The sequence below is a fragment of the Lissotriton helveticus genome, chromosome 3_1 (genome assembly GCF_964261635.1).
Source record: "Lissotriton helveticus chromosome 3_1, aLisHel1.1, whole genome shotgun sequence".
NCBI lineage: Eukaryota > Metazoa > Chordata > Amphibia > Caudata > Salamandridae > Lissotriton > Lissotriton helveticus.
The window spans coordinates 1,913,340,466-1,913,352,664 of record NC_136061.1 but is presented as its reverse complement, the minus strand read 5'-3'; the positions used below and the strand labels follow the sequence as shown (position 1 = coordinate 1,913,352,664).

Here is a 12,199-nt window from a genome sequence, read left to right as displayed (position 1 = left end):
TCGCTCCTTTATGGGGAGCCAATGTAAGGCCCTTAATGCAGGGGCTGCGGTGATACGACGGCTGGTTCCGGTGAGTAGCCTTGCTGCAGAGTTTTGAGCTATCTGCAGTTGGCGGATCACTGAGGCGGGGGCTCCTAGGTAGAGAGCATTCCCATAGTCCAGCCTAGAAAGAATGAGGGACTGGACTATGGTTTTCTTCGCAGTTTCCGGCAACTGGGGGAGAATTTTCCGGATTGTTTTTATTAGACCGAAGCACGTAGCCACTGTCTTTTTCGCCTGAGTTTTAAAGGAGAGCTCTGTATCAAGCCAGATCCCTAGGCTTTTTATCTCCGCTTTGGGGGTGGGTCCGGGTCCCATACAGGGAGGCCACATGGAGGGGGTGTCAAAGGAGGCCTTTCTTCCGAGCAACATCAGCTCGGTCTTTCCTCCATTCAGTTTTAATTGGGAGGCATCCATCCATCCTGCAACTTCAACCAGGCAGCTACAGAGATTGTTTTGAGGGGGGTCTGCCTGGGTGAGTGAGACTACCAGCTGGGTATCGTCAGCGTAGCTCACCAATTCCTCTGTGTCTCTCTAGTGTATCTGTGTCATTTCACTGTCCTGGAGTTGTGTTCAAGTGTCAGTATTTTAGTGTGAGCATACTGGTCTCCCTTTTTAGGTCTCGCCCTGGAATTCGCATCCGAAGGATGCGTCCAGGGTCGGAGACTTATAGCGAGCTGACACGGGGGAATGACGGACAAAAAACTGTCACGCGCTTCTCCCCGGCTGGATTCAGCTGCTTGCACGCGCACCAACATTCACACATGCGCACATCACAGGCACACGCATACACAGCACTCACGCATGCGCACATACACACGCGCTGCTTACTTTCACTTTGCAACCCCCCCACCAGTCATCGGATTTTTTTACACACGCACGCATGCATGCATACATACACACACACAGACACACGCGCACGCACAGGCACACACGCACACACAGGCACACACACAGACACACACGCGCGCGCGCACATGTCCCCTCCCCCCCTCACACCCCACTCACCGAGTTCTTTTCGTGTGTCCCTCTCTCCTTCCCTCTCTCCTTCGGCAGGCAGCGGCAGGCAGCGGGTCATCCTCAGCAGCAGGCGGGGCTCTCCACGAGCACAGGAGCCCCGCTAGCTGACACGCAAATCTTCCGGCAATCTTCCGGCTGACGGGCACAGGAGCGCGGGGTAGGCTCCCGTCTGCTTCCTGTCTTTTTGCGGCCCCGTCCCAACACAGGTTGCCTGGCTTCCTGTTCGAGCCGGGCTGCGGCGGTGAGTTTTTGCACAGGGCACACGCTAACCCATATACCCGGCTGTAGCTACGCCCTCTATGCACACCTCATCAATCAATGAAAATGTACTTAGTTGGATATGGTTGTTGAAAAGATTATGCAGAACGGTGCAGTAAAGTGTTCGGTAGAATGTCGCCTTCAGTAAATTGAATGGAAACGAGTGACGAATCTCTGTGGGTAAGTGCGCATTATTTTGTGCCAACGTTTTTTTGTCTTCAAATAGCCTTTTTAAAAATGCGCTCATCTGCAAGATTGGGAATTTTAAAAAGCTGCTCTTTGTAATGTTTATCTATTAGTCGACAACTGCTTTTATTGGTGGACTTTGGAATGTCGCTAGAATTATGTAATATCAATCAAATATCCAAGAAACAAATCAAGGGTTTAAAGTGAAAGTAACCGCAAGTAAAACATTGCGCCTAGAATCCTGAATGTCTAATCTATGAGCATCGAGGTTTCGGTTTGCATAGATCGGGTTATAGCCATGTGTGTTCCATCACTTGGCTTAACATAGAATGAATATTCTTATGCTGCGCATTCGCCTTTTTATGCAAAGAAAATTAAAATAGCGCATAAATAAAAATAAAAACATTGCCATTTACAGTACTAGTAGCTTAAACTTAAATAATGCGCGACCTATTGCATTGCAAATGCTTGTTCAATCTCTCAGGGCCTCTGCCCTCTGTCATTGTCCCAGCATTGGTGTTTGTGCTCCCCGTCAGTATTGCATTGTACTTTTTAAAAGCCAATATCCTCATGTTAGAGTTGGTGCTCCCATGTCTGTGGCCCAGTGACTGTGTCCCTGTAACATGTTGCCAGGTGATTGCTGCTTCCAATGTTTCAGTGTCCATTGTTAATGTGTGTGCTCCTTTGTCAGCATCCTAATGTCAATGTTTATGACCCATGTCAATGTTCCAATGTCACCGTCCTGTTGCCAAAATCCCTATTTTGGCGGCCAATGTTAGGGTTCTGCTGTCCATTTCCCAGTAACAGTATCCCGTATGAGCATCTTCTTATTCAATGTCTTTCTGTTAGAGCCCTTGTGAGTATCCATGTGTCAGTATATTAATATCTCACCCCCCCCAGTCAGTGTTCCTATGTCTTGGTACTGTACTAGTTTTGTGTCATAGTGTCAATATCCTTGTGTCCTAGAGTCCTTATGTCAGTGTCCCAGTGAAGCCCACCCATGCCTGTGTCTCAGCATTAGCGATTATGCTCCATGTCAGTGCTCCAGTATCACTGTTCTCTGGCTATATTAGTAGATGGGGCTCGCATTTAAAAACATGGTTACTGTAATGCCCGAGTACCACCCATTTAACTCCCCATGGACGAAAACAAGTGCAAAGTATTGCAAAGTGCAATTGGCACCAAGAAAAGGCAACATTTACAGTCAACATACAGGGCTGGCTGTATGGCGGTGCACCCGGTGCCACTGCTTTGAGTGCTAACTTCAGGGGGCAGGGTGTTTGCAAGTTTATTTTGGTTTTAAAAGCTCCTACTGCCGCGGTACTTGCCTCCAGCAATTTCCATGCAACAATAACATAACTCCAGTGATTAATGTTCTTCCTGGAGAGAGATTGGAGTTTTGTCTAGTTGAGGTTTTGACTGATCATAAAATAGCAGAGAGGGTGAATATGCCTGCTGCAAAGAGCATGTACCAGGCAAATCACAAAGTGCATATAATGTAAATAGGTCAGTGGGTTCTTGCTTTTCTAAGAGTCATCCTCTTGTTACTTGCAGTTTATAAGTTATAATCCTAATATAGAACAGTGAATTATTAACTGTCATCCTATCACCCCCCTGATGTCTTTGCTTGGTGTACTCGAGACAGTGCCACCGAAATCGCCTAATTACCCGCAATGCTGCTTCTGATGGCCAAACGGCAGAGAGCACTACACTGGGGGACAGCAAGACCACCGCTGTCTAGGGACTGGATCACACAAGTTGCTTACTGCAGTACACAGCTCACCACGTACTGGAATCTGCAACCAGCCAAATCTAGACCCAAAAATATCTGGGAACCGTTTGTAACCTGGTGGAGTGCCAGGGATGTCGAGGGGTAGAGAATAGCTTATTTGTTCCTGTGTTCTTGTGGGGGCGCTTTTATGAAAGGTTATTGTGTTGTTGGAAATTTGACAGGTGGGGTCAACACGTATCTTGTGGGACTTATGTACTATAATTTTACATACTATCGATTGCATATTGTGGACTCTAACTTCATATGTGTGCTGGATGTGTCACGGACATGTAATACCTGTCAATAATCAAGCACTGCAATGTCTGTTCTTCCTTTTTTGTATTGATGTTTTGTTATGAAAATGACAATAAAAAGCAATGAAAAAATTTATTAACTGTCATTAAAGAACTGCATGCACACTGCAAAGTATAGATTAGAGCATAGATTGATATTAAAAAAATGGGTTCATTTGGGTAGAAATCTATTCTTCTTATTAAAGAGAACTCCCAAGAATGATGTTCTGCTTTCAATTCTGATTTTGTGCTTCTCCAGATCAAGCACTCTTAAACTACACTGCCTACAGGTATGGATGTCATGTCACTCCTACACCTTACAGTCCTCTGGCTTATGTAACATTTCCTATAAACTGATTTACACATGTGTGATTGATTGTCTCTGTGTACTGTGTGTGTGATGCAAAGTGCTCTAACACCCTACACTGGTATGAGTGGCATGTCGAATGCATCTGAAAGAGAGTGGTTATGGAGACTTGATGGGGAACTATGAAAAGGTAGTGGTGAGGGAATCTAACATGTCAACCATGGATGGGGCGGCCTCACCAAACATTGTCGCACCGGCTGCCACCAGCGCTAAAGCCGGCCCTGGCAAGCTATCATCTGCACTGGAATGTAAATTCCTTTCCCAGACTTTGCAGTGGAGCATTCTTAGTAAATCAGCCCCAATGTTTTTCCTCGAGACAGAGAACGAGAGAAAGGCCCACTAAACAAGCATATGCAATGCATTTGGTCTCGCCTTTGGGACCTTATATATATTTAGGGCTCCCGGTTTTCCGTTTTTACGGATTTATACATGTAAATACAGACGGAAAACTATATTTCCTTTGACTGTATTTACATTTAAAAACGGCAAAATACTAGCAAATTTTGCCGCGCTGAAGTGCACAAGACATTGTACATCACGTGTGATGCCATACTGAAAATGAGCCCAATGCTTCAATGCCGTCTTTCACAGAGCGCCGCCCAGCAGCGCACCAGATCTCACACCAGCCTGTCAGAGAGCTACAGGCTCTGCGAACTTAGTGACGCCGCAGCTGAGTGCTCTGCGCTGAAAGTATTATTAAAAGTAGAAGTTGGACTGGCACTACTGCTGCTCATCTGACTGGACCCAAAATGAGTTGATGCAGACTAATGCGCTTGTCACTGAACACTCCAGTGAGGTCAGCACAGACCGACTCTGACTGCAATGTGAGACTGCAGTATTCAACTGTTAAACAGGGCACGCACAGGCAGCTGAAGATGTATAATCATCATGACCCGAGGGCACTGAAAAAGCTATTTCTTTGAAAAGCTGTGAATACCTCACTCCACCAGGCACTTACTCTTTTGCGAGGCAAGTGGCGATTCGGTAAGGCTGCCTCGTGGCCTCAATGACTGAATCACCTGCGGCAACGCCTGGAGTGATTCTGAGGGCGGCTCAGCTGCAGAGTGGACGACGGTGTGTTGTGGGCTGCTGAGTGTGGAGGAGCCACTTTGGCGGTCTGTGCACTCTGCTGGCCCACAGTGGGGTGATGTGTCAGGTCCGGTCACAGGATCATTTAAAATGATTACTAACCCACGGTGCGAGCAGGGCTAAGCTGCGTTGCAACTGCCAGCAGCCAAAAGTAAAACTAACTTTATTGAACTGCCGCCCGCTCGGCTAGTGCCGTGGGCGGCAGGACGTCCCACCAATTAAAGTGTGTATCACAAAAGGCAGCTCATTTCGTTTCAGTGATTAGGCCACAGAGCACAGGGAGTCCTGTAGACACTGCCCGCAGTCTGATAAGAAGAGGTGAAAAAAACGAACAAAGACTCGTTAACTAGTGAATGGCCTTTTTTAAAGACCTGTTAAGTACTCGTCAGGTGCGGCTGGCAGCCCAAAAACTGTGTTTGTACCCAGGAAGATGGCCCTGCCCGGGCTGACACACAGGACGGGGAGGGAGGGTGGGGGAATGGGTTTCGCCCACTGGGTGGGAGAGATGGCCCCACTGTGCAACCGAGGAACCTGTACAATCCAAGTTATGACGTCTGATCACTTGGAAACTAGCCAACCTAATTTGAGAGCTTGGCATGGATGTTTTGACTGGTTTGTGAAACAATGCAGGGGAGACAACTACCTACAGAATCAAGCAATCAATTGAAATTCCTCAAAATGGATTCCCTCATACTTGCAAGCAGTGCCCTCACATAACCAAGCGCATATGTGCATTGTCAATTAATATAATAAATGTGGAAAAATACTAGCTGTAGCTTCGTCTTTGGCTTGTGGCAAAAATAAAAGTGGATAAATACAGAAAAAATGCCCACAAAATAAATATGGATAAATACAGACGGAAATGGCAAAAAAATAAATACCATAAAACCGGGAGCCCTATATATATTTAGCTATGCACACATTAGCCTGGGCGCTGAAACATCTACTGTTCATTACCATGGAGGGAAAGTAAGCACCAAACTGTGTGACATGCCAGGTATGGGAACACATGGATAGAAATATTGCCTTTCAGCGGTAAATGGTATAGTCCAAAGATCTGTTTTTAATATAAAAGCAGGGCCTTTGGTAATCATATCACTGAAAATTCAAGAATTATTGTCTCCGGTTGCTTGTGGAAGAATATTTCCATGGACTGGAATCTAGAGAAGGCTAAAGTGATTCTGGTACTATACTAACCTCTGTTGGTCGTTTTCTATCAAGAAAGTTAAATAGAGGCAGTTGCCAGAAAAATTAAAAAAATAAAGTCCCACAGCAGAAAGCAATTCTGGTATTTTACTGACCTCTAATGGTCATTTTCTATCAAGATAGTTAAATAGAGGCAGTTGAACAGAAAAAAAGTCCCTAAGCAGATGAAGACAAGTCCTAGGGCGGATCTCCAGAGCCCACAAAGTACATGCACATATAAGTATATACTTAAGTATACACACTACAGTATATACTAAAGTATATACAAGAGGTTTTGAATGCTCGACCTAAATAGGAGATGACAAGTAAAACATGCATTTTTCTAATGCTTACATTAAAGTGGCTCGTGCAGCATTATGGCTATTCTGTATATCACATTAATTTTTGTAGATAACCATGTAGGAACAGTATCACTTAGCATGTGAAATTTAAGGAAAGAGACTGAAGCTTCCTTCACAATGAAATGCAGGTCTTTTATTTTGAAGGGCATGCTAAACATATTCATAGGTGAAAGAAGGGTTAATGCATGCAAATCTTATCTCTTCAACAGTCTCCTGAATTGTACCTGTGAGCACTGCATATTGCCAACCGCATTATGATGACGCACGCCTTATTTTGGGACCCCTGGCCGCTCCGGGTTCACCCTCCCCATGTGGTAGAGGCTCTGTTGAAGTTGCTTGTCTTTACTTAAGCGAGTCACAAATGCTAAAAAAAGACCTAAGGATAGGCCTTTTAGTCGTGTGTCCACATTAAAACCGCAAAAGACTGGTACTGGGCTCAAGAAATGTGGTTTGTGGATGTTTTAGCCTGCCCACAGCTGTGTAATTTTAAGGACTTTTGGGGCATAGGGCAAGACACATTTGGGATACACTGTTTTCAAGAACTCTGACTGTTACCACCCATTGTTTTGCAAATGGAAGCCTTGATGGTGCCAATTAATCTTGAATTAGACAAAAATCTTTAACATGGCACTGAGTAAGACGAGACAGAGCGAGAAGTTGAGGTAGACGGAGAGATGTTGAGATATAGACATATAGACGAGACAGAGAAAGAGAAAGTTCACTTATGGGGGGGGGGGTCACTTAGAATGTGTTGGTCTTGGGCAAATGCGCTTGGTCAATGCTTTGAATCGTCTTTGGTCCACACTGCAACCTACAACGTACTCAGAAGTCATAATATAGAAAATGTTTTAGGACTTCAACCTAAAACATTGGTGACAGTGGAGACTCTAGAAATGTGTTTTAGATGGGGCTCACATTTGGCTACAGATCAAACTGATCGGGCCAACTACAAAGGTCAGTCGTAAAGTGCATTTGTGTGTGTGTGTGTGTGTGTGTGTGTGTGTGTGTGTGTGTGGGTGTGTGTGTGTGTGTGTGTGTGCGTGTGTGTGTGTGTGTGTGTGTGTGAATGTTCCCTTAAAATGTTAAAACGGACTCTGTATGTATCTATCTATATCTATATCTAAATACATACATTGTCTGATTTAAACATTTTAATAAAACAATGCTGCTTTGCAAATTAATGTATGTTGAAAGGCACGATGTCTGCTTGTTTTATGACATCTCCGAACACTTCAACCCGCTGTGGTAATGGGGCCCAAAAGGGAGGGGGGGGGGTGTTCAGACAAATAGCGCTGGGGTGCAAGCCCCAGCTGGCCCTACTCTAGCGACACCAGTGTATTTCACCCTAATTGTACCCTGGCTCAAGACCCATGAGGGTGCTAGCGAGCTTTTTGGGGTCTCTCTTCTCTCTCCTTAAGATGTTTCAAGGATCAGCAGTGTGGACACACCAAGGTTGTGTTATCAACGATGTTTTCTCGCACTGCTTGTTCCACTCCCTCCCGAGAAGCCTCGATTCTTCACACAACTCCTCTTTCCTAAATTTGTATTTTACGTTAAATATATTTTTTTCAAAGAACAACAAATCACATTCTCTGTATGTAACTCGTTCAACTACCTCTCGCCGACTAGAGCATTATAATTTTACAATCTCCCCCTTCCTGTGCAGTCCCGCTCCCGCCATAAAGGTGACCGCCAGCACCATGCGGGTGATAATTAGAAGCACACGTGGTGTCCATGTATAGATCTTCCCAGAGACACATCCGATTTCACAAGCTGACCTTTAGTTCTTCCGCAGGGTTTCTGCTTTCTCTGCCACTGCATGAGCATTTCTTTGGGAATGTATAGGCTCTCCGTTAACCTTCTATGAAATGGCTTGGGGAGGGGGGCATTGATGTACCAGAATAAATCATGAACTCTCATTTCTTTTCCTCTGTTTCAGAAAACCCCCACAGCTCACACAATGAAGGAGGAGAATCTTCTTCGCCGCAGGTTCTCGCTATGTCCGACAGCGTCCACTCCTCAGAAGACTGTCCCTCGTAAGCTGACGCGGAATTTATCCTTTGGAACCGACCATGATATTTATCCACTCAGTCCAGGTCAGTGGAAATGGTTTTTGAAGCATCCATGGTTGCTAGTCGATTTCCAGCTTGAGGCCCATCCATGGCACTGCAGGTCAGAGCTTGGTACAGTAAGAGCTAGAAATATTTCCCACCTTTTCAGGGAGTTGTAAGAAAACATGTAGTATATTTTTATGTTATCGAGTGCTGTTTAGTGCAGTTCACCAAATATGTATATTCTCTTGATTCTATTGGGCATCTCACCTGTAGCAAGTCCTGCAAGTCATGCTGCAAGGACTGTAGAGCTGGTGTGGCGAGTATACCGCATACCTTGTTCATTCACCTCAGTTGCGAGTACACTCCTTGCTCTGCTTGTTATATAGTGAGTGATGTCAGCCCACAAACAGTGTGTGGCAACAGTGGATAGAAAGCACCACTATATTGTTAGGAGAACATCCAGGGCAGCAAGCACCTGCGAAGAGGTAGCAGTCGATGTGCACAGATCTCAAGATGGTCTCTAGGAGAGAGGGCAGGTGGCACTCAAGGGCTAGACTAGGGTCTATGTGCCTTTATGAAGAGGCAGATCTTCCTCAGCGAAAGATCTGTCATATATTTGATGCAAAGGTGCGCTAGGCAGTACCGGAGAAGACAACATGGTGTTAGTTGACCGCAAATAACAATGAGTTCCGTTGCTTGGTGAGTGTTTGTGTGTGGTTCACAATGTTCTTTGGCTTTCTTTCCAATGAACATATGGCACAACTGAAGCTGAGAGCCATTAAAGTTGGTGTTTCATGAGCGTGATGCACTCCTAGAATCTGATCTAGAATATTGGTCTTTCTGATGTCTCTTGGAGTCAGGCATAAACATCATGTTCTCCTAGTACTGTGTAAGTGTTTTAATCATGTGCCCTGGCAATCCAAGCAAATTGTTTAGAATGGCTTCATGGTGTCCCAAGCAAATTGTTTAGAATGGCTTTATGGTGTCACTTTTTATTTTATAATGAAAGGGAATTGGAGCCCCATGAACTGCAGAGATTTGTAAGCAAGTAATGAAGTGGGACCTAACAAGTCAGATAGAATTTTTTTTACAAGCCTCTGAGGGCTTACTTTCTATAATGGGTATGTATTGAGTATTTTTTCACCTTGCATTTCTTCTCATGTCCCTAAAGGGGTTCCCTCTTTAATTTTAGATTCCTTCTGTCAGCTTTTAAAGACTCCCTACAACTTGGAGACCTTGGAGCACTGTGCAGCCGCTCCACTGATAACTTTCAGAAACACCACTGCTCTATGGGGGCTTAACATTCACACAACAGGGTTTTAAAATAAGGGACTTATGGTTAGGTTCTGGTGGGTTACCATTTACTACCAAATTTCCACAAAAGCTTGAAACAATTGTAGGGGGCTGAAGTGTTGCAAGAGATAAAACCATATTAACATTTGCCTGAGCATACCTGCACGGCCCTGAAAGTGTTTAACTGTGCATCATTCTGGTGTTCCTTTTAACTTCCGAAGCCTACAGTTCCTTGATAAGACATCTCCCAGACATTTTACATGGTCACAATAAGTCAGGACTGCCATATGTAATATACTAAGTATTTTTCCCACAGAATCTTCACAATGGACGACCCTTTCAGGTCCTTTTTACTGGGTAGGTTTGTGAATGGGATGTATAATCGTCTCTATCAGTACAATTGCAATACCTCTTTTGTCTTCTACAGAATGCAAGACTCTAGGGCACTGTTGAGGCTGAATATCATCAGCAGAGAGAGCATCCTGCTGCCAGAGGGATCCAAGTTGTTGGTTTTAAATATATAAGTGAACATGGTGCATTCTAGTGAATTATTTTCCAAACAGTGGTAACACTATTTTTTGATGGTATACTAGAGAGCTAGACATTCTATTTTGCAGCCGGAGAATTACTTTTAAGAAACTCATAGGGATTCCCTGTTGAAAACAGCTGGTTGTGCTGTCCTCACTCCTTCATGATACAACACATCTCCTGGTCCTCTGAAGATTGCATCTACATGCATGTGGCTAGCTTGACTCGCAGCAAGGGCTAGAAATGGTGTAATAAGTGGCCCCTTGTCAATGATGTTTTGAAATGTTGACCACAGGCAATGGAGTGACGGTTGCCGAGTTTTCAAGTGATTTTATGGTATGATGGATTGTGAAAAGCTTGTTTTGTCGGGGGGAGAATGCTTGTTAAAGCAAACCACTATGTCTGTGTCTCTTCCACGGGACATGGTTCTTACTACCCAGATTGATATTTATTGATATTTAACTGTGTTAACAACATTAATAATGGCTTGATCACACCCAAGTATAACATTTTTTCACTCTGACGCTTATGATGGAGCCAGATTCTATGTTCTAGATCTACTCTGGAAAGTGGAAACCCAAGCCGATGTCTCTTTTTGTCAGCATGTAAGCGTGGAGGGAAGGTAATCGTTAGTCAATCAATCATCACAGTTCCAATGAACTATGACTCCAAAGAATCACAGACTCCCAATTAAGTTTAGTTAGTTTATTACAAGCCAACAACAGTGGACATACAAGCACCTCAAGATGAGGGTGTAGAAATATATTGGAACTAATACAAATCCAAACTGGTGGGGGAGCGACCCTTGACCCTCGGGTAGGTCGCTCCCCCACCGCTGCAGCTCCGCCTGACCTGACGCTGCTCCTGCCTGCTTCTCCATCCAGATCGGTGCCCCGACGCCTGGAGACTTACCTGTGCCTCTTGTTCCTGTGCCCACGTGTGCCTGCCCGCCCCCCTTCGTTTTTGTACCCCGAGTGAGTGCCCCCACGTGTGCATGCCCGCCCCCCTTCTTTTTGTACCCCGAGTGAGTGAGTGCCTGCCATCTCCCTTCGGGCTCCTCAGCCCCGTTTTTCCCGCCGCTGCCTCCCGTGCGGCCCCGCCCCCCTGCATCCAGTGGCTCCCTACCCTCCCGCCTCCCAGCTGACCCCTCCTCCCCTCCTGCCCTCTTGCCCTCTTAAAGGCGACCACTGCGCAGCGGAGACAGCGACCCTTGACCCTCGGGTAGGTCGCTCTCCCACCGCTGCAGCTCCGCCTGACCTGACGCTGCTCCTGCCTGCTTCTCCCTCCAGATCGGCGCCCCGACGCCTGGAGACTTGCCTGTGCCTCTTGTTCCTGTGCCTACGTGTGCCTGCCCGCCCCCCTTCTTTTTTGTACCCCGAGTGAGTGAGTGCCCCCACGTGTGCCTGCCCGCCCCCCTTCTTTTTTTTACCCCGAGTGAGTGAGTGCCCCCACGTGTGCCTGCCCGCCCCCCTTCTTTTTTGTACCCCGAGTGAGTGAGTGCCTGTCATCTCCCTCTGGGCTCCTCAGCCCCGTTTTTCCCGCCGCTGCCTCCTGTGCGGCCCCGCCCCCCCTGCAACCAATGACTCCCTACCCTCCCGCCTCCCAGCTGACCCCTCCTCCCCTCTTATGGCAACCACTGCGCGACCGCGCAGCGGACGCGCGCAGCAGGCACGCCGATTGTGCGCCGAAGGTGCGCCAAAGCCAAGCCCGTCTGCGCCCGTCCACGCCTGGACCGCGACAGCGCCAGGACCCCT

The 12,199-nt window shown here is 46.2% G+C and overlaps 1 protein-coding gene across 2 annotated transcripts in view; it reads left to right on the top strand.

The window, feature by feature from the left end:
* The window catches only part of OSBPL5 (oxysterol binding protein like 5), a 970,364-nt gene that overhangs the window by 408,807 nt on the left and 549,358 nt on the right, over nucleotides 1-12,199 (top strand). For both annotated transcript variants that reach the window (XM_078682923.1, XM_078682922.1), the window contains one exon: nucleotides 8,510-8,666. In XM_078682923.1, coding sequence (XP_078539049.1) covers nucleotides 8,531-8,666 — 136 coding nt within the window. In that variant the 5' untranslated portion in view covers nucleotides 8,510-8,530. The remainder of the gene's footprint in view (nucleotides 1-8,509; nucleotides 8,667-12,199) is intronic.